The sequence below is a fragment of the Castor canadensis genome, chromosome X (assembly GCF_047511655.1).
Source record: "Castor canadensis chromosome X, mCasCan1.hap1v2, whole genome shotgun sequence".
NCBI classification, from domain to species: Eukaryota; Metazoa; Chordata; class Mammalia; order Rodentia; family Castoridae; genus Castor; species Castor canadensis.
In genome coordinates this window covers 77,407,086-77,418,894 of record NC_133405.1, presented here as the reverse complement: position 1 = coordinate 77,418,894, position 11,809 = coordinate 77,407,086, and the positions used below count along the sequence as shown (strand labels likewise).

The following is an 11,809-nucleotide window of genomic DNA, read 5'->3' as shown; positions in this document are numbered from 1 at the left end:
ACACACAAGATGCTTCCCAGCAAGGAAAAAGGTCAGAGAAGGTAAAGTTGTCACAAAAGCCCACCTAGCACCAAGGACTTTAGGGAGATGGCTGAAGAAGTGATGGTTAAGGTAGAACAGGAGGTTTGAAAATATTTGGGAAAAGGTAAGGCCTTAACACATAATTGCACAGAGTAGCAAGAAAAAGTCAGACGGGAAAGCTGGGAGGAAGCAGCATATGAGAGGGAGCTGGTATCTGAGACACTGGAAAGGAAGAGAGGAAGGCCACTGGTTCAAGCCAGTTATCAAAGCCCAAACACAACCCCCAAAGTCTCAAAGACCCTTGGTCAGGGCCACTATATCAGCACCGTATTCCACATAGTACAGCACCTAACCAGGGCAGGAGATCAGACCTATTCTTACAGAGATAGGAGTTCCCAACTTCCCTTAGTGATATGATTATGTGTGTGTTGAGTGTTTAAAATTAGATTTGCAAATGGCCAAGGCAATGAAAGGTGATTAAGGATGGGAAGTTTTCCTTCTAAACTTCTAGAAGAAAGCATTCCAGTTAAAGTTCTTAGAGTCTGACAATTTGGGGAGGTGGAATATAAGACTGTAAGAGAAGAAAAAATTCTAAGACCAACAAGACTCTATTAGGGAGGTGTTAATAGGAAGCAGCTTCTTAGAGATGTTAGAAGGGAGTGGTAATCAGAAATTTCAGACCAAGGAAAATTCAGTATTTCTGACTTGAGATATTAGTGACAGAAGGGAAAAACCCACTATTTTTATACATTGGTCCTCACTCCACTAAGGCAGCTGGTTGAATAAGAGATCTTCACTAAGTCTGGCCTACTATGTTGTGACAGGAAGAAGAAGAACTGTGAGAGCAGGGACAGGACCAACAGAATGCTAGATGCTGAATAACTCAGAACATGGTTTACTACGAGGAATATTTAATGTAAGTAATAGAATAAGCATCTCTGCCTTCGTCTATTGCTCACTTCTCGAATGCAGTTTCTTGTTATGTTTCAGTACAAAATGATTAGTTAAAAGTCACTAATTTATATGCTAACAACATATAATGCACTGCAGGCCAATAAAAAGGTGCTTTAAAATGGCAATTCTCTTTGGAGAAAGGTATGAACTATGCCCTAGAATTGGCCCTTAGTGGGCTCCATAGGAGCAACTGAAAGAGTATCCACTCCAAAGGACTCATAATAGCAAACTCTGACAAGGAAACTGTTTCCAAGTTTCAGGCTATCCTACCCCATTCTCACTCCATTCTCCAAAGCTGAACTAATACTTAAAAAAAAACCCTGGGACAACTGCTCCCATATTTATTTTTATAAAAACACATTGTATTCATGGAACATTTTATTTCTTCTTTAATTGCCACTTTTTGATTACATAGAAAGTACTCCATTCCTATAAGTTAGCAGGTGACTCTGAGGTCTGGAGTCTTGGGGATCACAATACAGGCTGAGGTGGTGATTCCAAGCCAAAATTCAGCTGCAAAACAAAGCAAAAACAAAAGAAAGGCCAGTTCCTAGGAAGCGGCCAGAGCATTTAGTACAAACAACTAGCTATCAGAGTAGAGAAATAGAAGAAAGTGTTCCAGTGTGACTATTTGTCCCTTTCGGATGGTGGCTGTAGGCAGGGGAAATGTTTCATCTGGTGCCTTTCCACTAAGTAATTTTCCAGGGTTCACTGCACACAGAGCATCAAAGCCTAGGAATGGCCCCAAACTAGCCTCACAAATTGTTCCTTGCTCACTCGTCCCCAAAGACAAAAAGAGACTGATGCTGAGAACACATACAATCAAGAACACAGGCTTGTTCATTTACTACCTAGCTGTAAGTAGTAGGACAGGCTGGTGAAAGGAATCATGGGTTGGGAAGTATACATATATATTTATATGTGATAGCTTTCCTTCCATTTCTCTCTGACTACTTTTCAAATGTTGCTTCTCGGTTTCTGAATATATTTAGATGGCAATGACTAGGTAGGTTCATATTTTGTTTAAAAATTTCCTTTGAAATATCTTCCCTTTTTTGTTATATCCCACTTTTCCCCACCCACTTATTCTCCACCCTCCCACCCAAACCTATATATTCACAAGTTAATAGGTTAGTAACAATATTACTAAGAATAGTAACAACAACAACAACCAACAACATTAATAATATTAATCCCCTATATCTGTATAGCACTTTATGATCTACAAAGTGCTTTCACATCCATTATCTCATCTGTGCCACAATGCATCAGTTATCAGACACATAGGCCTTCAACTGTGCAAGTAAAAGAGATCAAATGTTAGAAGTCAAGTGGTGAATAAAGGGGAAGAACAGGATAGTAGTGAGGGATGTTGGAGCTGTGAAAATTTTTTAAAAGGTGGTGGAGAGGAGAGCTGAATTAAAATGTGATTTAAAAATTGATATTAAATTTTGAGATTTAAGTCTAGTGTGTGGCATCAAATACTAGTTATCCTCAGACTAAGTATAGATGGCTCAAATCAGTTGTTACCACAAATTGTTCAGCTTATTTGATCTTATATGTATTTAACTCATAGAAGGAAAATTTGGTCAAACTGAAATGCCTTAACATTTTCTTTAAATGACATTGGCATTGCAAGATTAACACTTAAAGAACACTAAAACCATGATATGAGTGCACTTTTGACAAAACTGGAATAAAACATTTAGGAAATTACTTAAATAAAAGCAATCTATGTACTTCATTTATCATTAGTGTTGATTTTATAGTTATTTTATAATTTATCCCAGACTATTATAAAATATATAAAACTGAGATATAAAGTATCAGCAATATAACTTTGCACTTTAAATAATTTTCAGCTACAGATTTTGCTTTTAGAAAACAAACTTTCAAAGCAGCTGTTTTGTTTCCTTGTAAAAGGTTCTGTAAATGCATATACTCCGGTCCCTGATGGACTTAGCTGTTGTGACCTTCAAACTTTTCCAACATTTTTATCCTTAGATGATAGAACAAACAAATCTTTATTGTGCCTTGTTTAACTGTTAATGTTTTCACACAGAACAGTAGAATTTAAAACTTTAAAGAATGTATGTATGTATGTATGTGTGTATATATATGTATAAACATACATATATGTATTTGAAATTCATTAATGAGCTTTAAACTGTGGAGTGAATCTGTGAGATGAGGTAAGGAAATTTGGCACAATTCAAACAGTATCCTTTAAGTTTTGGTAAATTGTATAACACAACATATTTTTCCACTGTGATCTACAGGTGCTATCCACAAAAGTGGGGGTGGTTAATAGCAAGAATCACTGGAATGTTTCTAGTAAATTAACAGGGACAAGCTCCCCCAAATACTCACAACCAAATGTTGATACAGAAGTAAAAATATATACAGTACAGTCACTTGTTTGTAGTTTGGCACAATGTTTTCCATTTTTTCCTTGTGGGTAAATAGTGCATAAACTACTTGTGCAACTGTATGACTTTTTAAGTCTTTTACATAGAACATCAGATTTAAGTTTGCTTTCAAAGACTTAATCCCACAATTTAAAATTCTTTTCATTAAGTACTTAACATTTCAACATACACACCACAAGGCATATCTTGAAAGAAATAAAACACAAACATCAAATGTCTTTCTGGAAAATGTGAGTCTCTTCTTCAAACCCAAAATGCTGTTTCTGCTTTTAGGAGATTGTAGTCGAAATCCCTGCAGAAAAATCAAAGAATTTATGCTATCTTAGTTAGTTTTAGTGTATGTTCCACAAAGGGATCATACGATCTAAATTTGTTAACATCATACTAAATGCTGTATGATGCAGGAAGATAGATAGCAGGGGGCACCAGAAAGCACTCCTAATTGCCGTGTGTCGAGATTTTGATTTCCAACTAATGCTCTTTTTTGTTTAAATGATCTTGCCTTTTTGTCTATGTGACTTTTTAATTCTGTTGTTTGAAATCTGTCTTACTGCAAAGCCCATCCATTCCCAAAATCATTCAAGAGCATAACTTAGGTCTATTTTCTTTATAAGTAAAACTTAATTCTGAAGAGCAGAAGGAAAGAGTTGCCTTGTTAGAGCTTATCCCTAGCCAAGCCAGAACAAAATTGCTCAATCTTTGGGATGGCTTAAAGGTATAGGGATTTTCATGCACTTTTTTCTCTCTTTCTTTTTAATTTGAAAAAGGGAATGGGACAGTTTCTTTCATGCAAACTTTTGCTTTCAAAGAGGGAAAAAAATGAGGGACTGAGGGCTCAGCAGTAGTAGGAAAGCCAAGGGTGCATCATTTCAGCCATTTTGGTGCAGTATTACCTCAGTTTTTCAAAAGAAGCTGTTCCAGCCTCATCCTTGTGAACCTGTTCTCGCTCCATGCGCTTTCCCTTACACTTCTCATCTCTCAAGGCCTTGGAGCTGGATTTGTGACGATATAACTTTTTGTGTGTTGGTCCGTTATTGCCTAAAGTGCTCATGTTACTATACTTTTTATCAAAGAAGGCAGAGTGAGAGTCCTCATTATAACCAGGAATGTCTACACGACCAGGATCACTTACTGCTGCTTTCCCATTGCTTTTGCTCACACTCTTGATTGACCTGTGATTCTTAGTGGCTCCCGAAGAACTGCTATTGACCTTTTTCTTAGACTCCTGTGGTGTCCCAGCCAATATTTTGAGGGTTTTTAATTTTAGACTATTGGACTCAGGGGAGTAGAATGTATTGGGATCCCCATGATGCTCCATGGGTTCCCAAAGGGGCTCTATGGAGGCCATCATGAATCTTTGCACATCTGCCATCCCAGAGGCAATGTTAGACAAGATATAGGAAGGCTCCTGAAATTCCCGCTGGTCATCATCCAGGAGGTTGTTGGTGTTAGTGCCTACACTCATGTCATTCCAGCCTGTGCTGCTCTCTTTCCTCAAAGCCCAATCTCCAGAAAGTCCCTTCTGACTTGGCATCTTCATAGGGACAACAGGGCCACCATGCTGAATACATCCTGCCAGTGTCTTCCCAGTAGAGGATATGCTGTTGGTTTGGCTTCCCCCACGGCCAATGCCAATTTGCATTTTCTCTCCATTGATGGCAGCCCCATATTTCCCTTTCTTTGTTGATTTAGGAACCTGGCGGGAGGTTTTGCCAGGTGGCTTTTCAATCCCTTTGTTGTTGGCTTTGGGGGATTTTTTCCTGGTGTTTTTCTGAGAAGAGCTTTGGTTTATAGCCCCACTCTTGCTAGGTGAGATTTTCTTTCTTGATTTTGACACTTTATTGTTGGTACTAATTTGAACAGCTGGATCACTAAATGTTGACAAGCAAGGGTTTTTTTGGAGCAGGCTGACAGAATCCTCATCATTGAACATATGGAACTGAAACTGATGGTTATTTAAAGTAAATCCATCATCCGCTTGGCCCTGCTGTGAAAGGGTACTACAGTCCCACTTGATTTTCTCCATGCTGCTCAATGATCCTGGGATACCCTCTTGGAACCCCTTCATTGTTCCTACTGTCTTGATACTCTCACATCTGGTAATCTGAGGGGAAAGACTGGGGGTGTCAGGTGGGGACATCTCTGAGAGGGATGAGTGGCGGAATTTGTCAGGAGTGAAGTTGGAGATATCCAGGAGGTCACTGGACTCCTTTAATGGTGCTATCTCATCAATGCTCTGCTGGATCACCAGCTTGGGACTGCAGTGGGCCAGAAAGTCATCAGTGATATCATCATCACCATCCTTTTCACAGGACTTCAAGCTTAAAGAGCAATAATTGCTTGAGCTGACAGAGAGTGGGGCCATTGAATCAAAGTTAAAAAGCCGACCATCATCCATATTGACTGGGGCCTGCTGAAAAGGAAAGCAGATGTCTCCACTATTAAAGTGACATAATTGATAAGAGTCATCAGAGGGAATCTGGGGGTCCTGTACAGAGGTATATAGAACCTTGTTGCAACTACTGCCACTACTATTGAGGCAGACAGGGCTGTATGTTGTAGCTGTGAGGTTATTTTCCATGGATACTACTTGGGAAGTTTCAAATTCACTGGATTGGTTTGAAGCTATCTCTCTTGAAACTTCGGTTATAAATTCCTGGGGGCCAGAAGTAGCTTTGTTGGGCCACACATTTCCATAGTTGTTTGATTCCATTTTGAAGTTATGAGATGATTGTTGGAGCTCAGAGTCAGAAGATGAGGAGAGCACACAGTCCTGGGTAGGCTGGAGAGGTACAAATGATTTTTCTGTTTGAGTGAGGCTGCCTTCATTTTGCTCTGGAGAATGGTGGGTGAAGTATGAGATAGTAGTATTATTTGACAAGTCAGAAGCATCTAGTAATGTCTGCAGATACCCACCAGGGATAACAGGTATATTAGTGGCAACATTAGCAGATGACAGAGGCATTTCAGAAGAGCAAGCGGTTGGTAGGAAAGTGGAATTCTTAGCAACCTTCGCCTCATTAAATTCAGACAGATGGGAACTGTTTGAGGTCCCAGAAATTACTTCATTTTTTAAATTAGTCTTGGAGGATTGGTCTTCCAATAGACGGCTCATTTGAACAACTGGCTTGTTTTCTTGTCCACCTTTGATTTTCTTGGATTTTAACCTAGCTTCACTTTTAAATTTAATTTTGTTGAGTACTTTCCTCTCTGGCCCTTTAAACTCGGTGTCATGGGTTTTGACTTTTGATGAGTGAGGACCTGTGATATCATTTAAAGGAGATCCATTTACACAGCTGGGGGCAGTTAGAGGGGCTGATTTCAGTGTACCTTTTAAGCCTCCTTCTTCTTTACGATTACTAGCTTGCCTCTGATCACTGCAGAATGAAACCTGCTTATTACTTGCTAAAGTTTCCATGGATTGGATCCTTTGAATCCTGTGTCTGTTGCCAAGTTTAGATTTTCGCTTACGAGTAGGTGGCAGAAATGCCAACTCAAAGCTACCTGGTTCTAAGCTTTGCTTTTGGCATAAGGGTGTCTTGATAGAGTCTGTGTTGCTGTTTCTCTGCTTTTTCTTCTTCTGCCAGAAGCCCTTCAAAGGTGCCAGCTTGGCATATTTGTTGAGCTGATTCTCACTCAAATTCACTGTTGTCTCACTAGCATCCACCTTACTTAACTTCACTAGCATGTTCTTCTCACCTTTAAAGCGATTGATAATGATATATTTGATAATAACAGGGGGCTCCTTACGGGTTACTTTTCTTCTCTTTTTGGGACACCATTCATCATCATCTTCCTCTCTGGAACCACCTGGCAGCCATTCCTTCCTTTCATTTACTTTTTCACCCTCTAGTGAGTCTACATCATATAGATAATCTTCACTATATCTGACTTTTCTTTTTGCTCGCAGCCCATAGTTCTGCTGGGAGGAGGAGCTGCCAGAATTCGTGTCCCGAGCCATATAGCGGCTGCAGTCCTTGATCTCCCCCATAGTATCATATGAGACCTCAATGAAGGAACTTTCATCATTGAAATTCCCCGATGTCTCTAAAGAATTCACAAGATGACCCTGCTTTCGATTCTTAAATTGCCCTACCTCAGTTCCATTTAATGGTTTATTTAAGGCAGGTTTTTCTCCATTATCTTTTCCATCTTTTTTCTCTACACCTTTGTCTTCATGTCCTTCCTCTTTGCCTTTCTTTTTGTCCAAGTTTTTATCTTCCTCTCCCCAAATGATGCTCACATCAGGGACCTTGAACTGGGAAAGATCACTGTTCTGCTTCAGGATCCCACTCTTAGGTTCCCTCTTGGGGCAGGTAGTAAAGACACTGGGAAAAAAGTTGAATTGTGCATCCTCCTGCATCAGAAGAGTGGTCTTGTCTCGAACATTGTCCTGAAAGGACTCATACCGAATTTTCAGGGAGCAGACATCACTGCCCAGTGTTGATTCATCATCATCGAACATATAGTTATCCACATCTTCTTCAGAGAACAGGTTGACGGACAGCTCATTCTTGGAACAAAGGTCAAGCAGTTCAATCTTACTCTCACTAATGAAAGTCTCAAAGTAACCCCAATCCTGATTGGAGTTTGCAAGCAAAGCCTCTTCCGTATTGCACTTATCCAACAGTAATGCCTCATAATAACTTTTCTGAGTTGGATCTTCCAAGTCGATGTCAGGTTTCTCAGCTTCTCGTCTATCTCCTGCTCTTGACTTATGCAGGGGGAAGCTTAGGAGCTGGTCTGAAAGCAGTTGCTCTCCATATTTTATGTTTTCTCCAGCATTAATACATTGAATCCCTATATCGGAAACTGCACATGTTTCATAATCTCTATTTAGATCACTGACTTTCAGACTGATCCCTGGCTCGGGATCTACTGCCTCCTTGGATTCCATGAAGCAGCCTAAACAAGTCCGGCTTGGCTGCATGAGGCAGTCTCCATTTAGAGCTGACATGCTTGCAGGCTCCATTATGGCAAATGGAGCTTTCTCACACTCATTGGGCAGTGACCATGTGTTTAGGCCTTTTGCAACTCCAGATGTGAGGGAGATGGCATTCACAGAAGCACTATTAGCAGCATGTTCAGGTGCTTCAATCAGGCCCAATGGGGAGGGAGGGTTCTGCATACAGGGCTTCTTAGAGGACAGAGGCAGAAGACCCCTAGGAAACATCAAAGTCTCTTTTTGTACCACTGGTATAGGCTGGATTGGTGTAGCAGCTTCTAGAGCTGCAAATGACTTCATTGCCACATCCTGGTCCTCTGAGTCTAAAAAAAAGGAAAGAAATGACAGGAATAAAATTAAGGGTCTTAGACCAAACTTGTTAAATTTCTTTCCCTTGATTAGTTTCTGGTACTTGATATTATTATATTAACTAAGCCTGTGTTTACTCTAGCTTTAGAAATCATAAATAGAACATTAATGAGCAACAACCCTAATTTTAATTTTTTTAGTGGTGCTGGGGTTGAAGTCAGGGCCTTGCTTTTAGGCAGGCACTCTACCACTTGAGCCACTCTGCCAGCCCCATACCCCAAGTTGCATTCATGTGAAAGTGAAAAGCAATTATTTTTAGGCACAGCTTTTTCTTCAGAGAAAGACAGAGCCTTCTTCAGAAATGAGGAAAGATTTGGACAGATTGATTAGTTGGGAAGTAAGTAAAGGCTTTCAGGGGAAAAATGCTCAGATGGGACATTCATGGTTTTGATCTATGAGGCACAGGCCCATTCTTGAGACTTATGTTCTGGAAGCTCCTAGTGAATTTAGTAGTTCTAAACTTCATATCAGAGCATATTTCTAATTCATTACGATTTTGGGAGGGCAAAAGCGTTAGATTTGGTGACTCCCAGTGACCCTTCTAGCCCAGTTAAAGATTTGGTAGAATAGATTAAGGTTTAGGACTAATATCAATCTCAGATCCTGGACTCAAACCTGTCCCAATTTTGTATATACTGAAAATCCATACTAATAACAAAAGACTACCAGGAGAGATATTATATACTATAATTAAATTCCCTTACCATTTTCTTTGACCCCATTAATCAGAGTGTTCTCTCCATTGGCTGAGGCAGCAATAGCCTTATCTTGTTGGTTATCCATGAATGTAACCTCTTATTGTGTCATTCCAAGTCCAAATGCTGTCCAACCTGCACATTTCAAATATATAATATCAGTCATTAAATTTGTTTTATTCTGTATTTTACAGGTTATTTCAGCTACAGGAGTCTTGAATGACTCACTGACATTTATCTGTTTCCAGACTGGCTTTGTTACTCCTCTTGTTGTTGGCTCATAGTTTATAGCTACTATATAAGTCAATTCAGAAACTCTCACTTCATTCATACACCCTAGGCCTTTCTATTTCCTCTAGGCCACCAAATTAAAACTGAAACCCGAGGAAGCAGGCAAACTTACACTTTCCTTTGCATGGTAACAAATTTAACCTAACCTTCCTCAATTAGGAAGGATGGACACAAAGTAGGGTCTAGGCTACCTTGAAATAAAGGGTGCATGGATGTAGAGTTTGCTTCATTTCTACTTCAGATGATCGGAAGCTCTTTAAAACCCAGCTAATTCATACACACATATAGTCTACTTCACACTTAGATTTTCTCTGTGCCCTAAAGATTGACTGCTAAGATTAAAAGAGTAGAGAATTCCTTGGCTTCTTGACTTTTAGGACCTTAACTATGACTTTTTTTTGCAGTACTGGGATTTGAACTCAGGACCTCATGCTTGCTAGGCAGGCACTCTACCACTTGAGCCATGCCCTCACCCCCTTTAACTAGGATTTTGACAAGTATTCCCCTAAGTCCACAGTAAGATTTTAAAACGTGACTATAAAGAATATCTAGATTTTCTGAAAAGGTCTCAGCATCATCTGGTATTTTTTAGGCATGGTAGACATCTCTATAGCCCTTCATCTCCTGCCCATCTACCTAGGTGGTAGGTATATGCAAAATGATTGGAGAGGAGGCCACCAGAGATAGTGGTAACTACTATGTACCACAATAACATCTATAAATTCCTATTCATTCCAGTCAACCCCCACCCCTAGATATTCTCCTCAGCTACATATCCTTCCCATTATTAAAAAGCACATGCCAGCTGAGTGTGGTGATGCACATCTATAATCCAAGCACTCAAGAGGCTAAGCAGGAGGATTATGAGTTTGAAGCCAGCCTGGGACTTCGTAGTGAGTTCTAGGCCAGCCTCAGCTACATAGAAAGACCCTGTCTCTTTTAAGAAGGGGGGAGGGAGGATGAAGAGGAGGAATAGAGAGGGCAAATTTGATTGGGGTACATTGTATGCGTGTATGGAAATATCACAAGGAAACTCCACTGTACAACTAATATATGCTAATAAAATGTTTTAAAGTAAAAAAGAAATAAAATGAGAGAGATGTGGGAGGGAGGGAGAGAGCGAGAGAGAGAGAAAGTCACCTTAGGGATACATCTGAAGAACTGTTATTGAATAAAACACTGCAAATTCATTAAACTTAAAAATTAGAATAGCAGTATACACTAACACTGATATCTAAGTGGTTATTAATACAAGAATCTCAATTGTATACTAATTTATTCTAATATAGATAGTCCCTGACTTACAATGATCTATCTTACGATTTTTGACTTTATGACACGATGAAATTGTACACATTCAGTACAAATTATACTTTGAAGTTCGATCTTTTCCTGGGCAAAAAGAAGCTGGTACAATATTCTCTCATGATGTCAGGCAAGGGAGGCAAGCCACAGCTTCCCTCATCCATACAATCATGAAGGCAAATAACTGATACTCCACAGTGTATTGTGTTGCCAGTGGGTTTTTTTTTGGGTGGTGGTATTTGCTTCAGTTTTATTTATAATTAAAAAGGAAAACTAGAAATAATTCACATTTTCATCAATAAGCATTTATTCACATAAATTGTGGCACATTCAGCCACTATGGAAACCAATATGGATAATCCTCAAAGAACTACCATATGATCCTGCTGTATTGTTGCAGGATGTTGCTGGCTGAGATACAGGACACTGAGGCAATTTAGCAGGAAGCAACGTTTTATTGTGCCAGCACAGACTCAGTGGACTCGTGTCCAAAGGCTGAGCCCCAAGAACAAAGGGGTTTCATCTTATATACCCTTGCAAGCAGGTTACAGAGGCAAAAAGCAAGGTCTAATCCATATATGGTTATATTTAATTTTATAGGCTACTTTACCCTAGTGCTACGTGACTTTTTCCCCTCCTCAGTGCTACGTGACCTTCCTCATGTTCATTGAGTTTTTATCTCTCTGCTATGCTATCCCTGCCTCCCTGCTGCTTTATCAGGACTCAGGCTTAGTCTGTTTTATTCTGATCCTCCTCTCTGCTACAACTCCTGGGCTTATATTCAAGGGAATGTAAGTCAG

The 11,809-nt window shown here is 39.7% G+C and overlaps 1 protein-coding gene across 1 annotated transcript in view; it reads right to left on the bottom strand.

Annotated features, from left to right (window-relative positions):
* The window catches only part of Nexmif (neurite extension and migration factor), a 170,813-nt gene continuing 159,004 nt past the window's right edge, over positions 1–11,809 (bottom strand). The window contains exons 2-3 of the mRNA XM_074062196.1: positions 9,423–9,548; positions 1–8,672 (exon numbers count right to left, since the gene is read on the bottom strand). Of these exons, the coding sequence (XP_073918297.1) occupies positions 4,294–8,672; positions 9,423–9,501 (4,458 nt within the window). The 5' untranslated portion in view covers positions 9,502–9,548 and the 3' untranslated portion in view covers positions 1–4,293. The remainder of the gene's footprint in view (positions 8,673–9,422; positions 9,549–11,809) is intronic.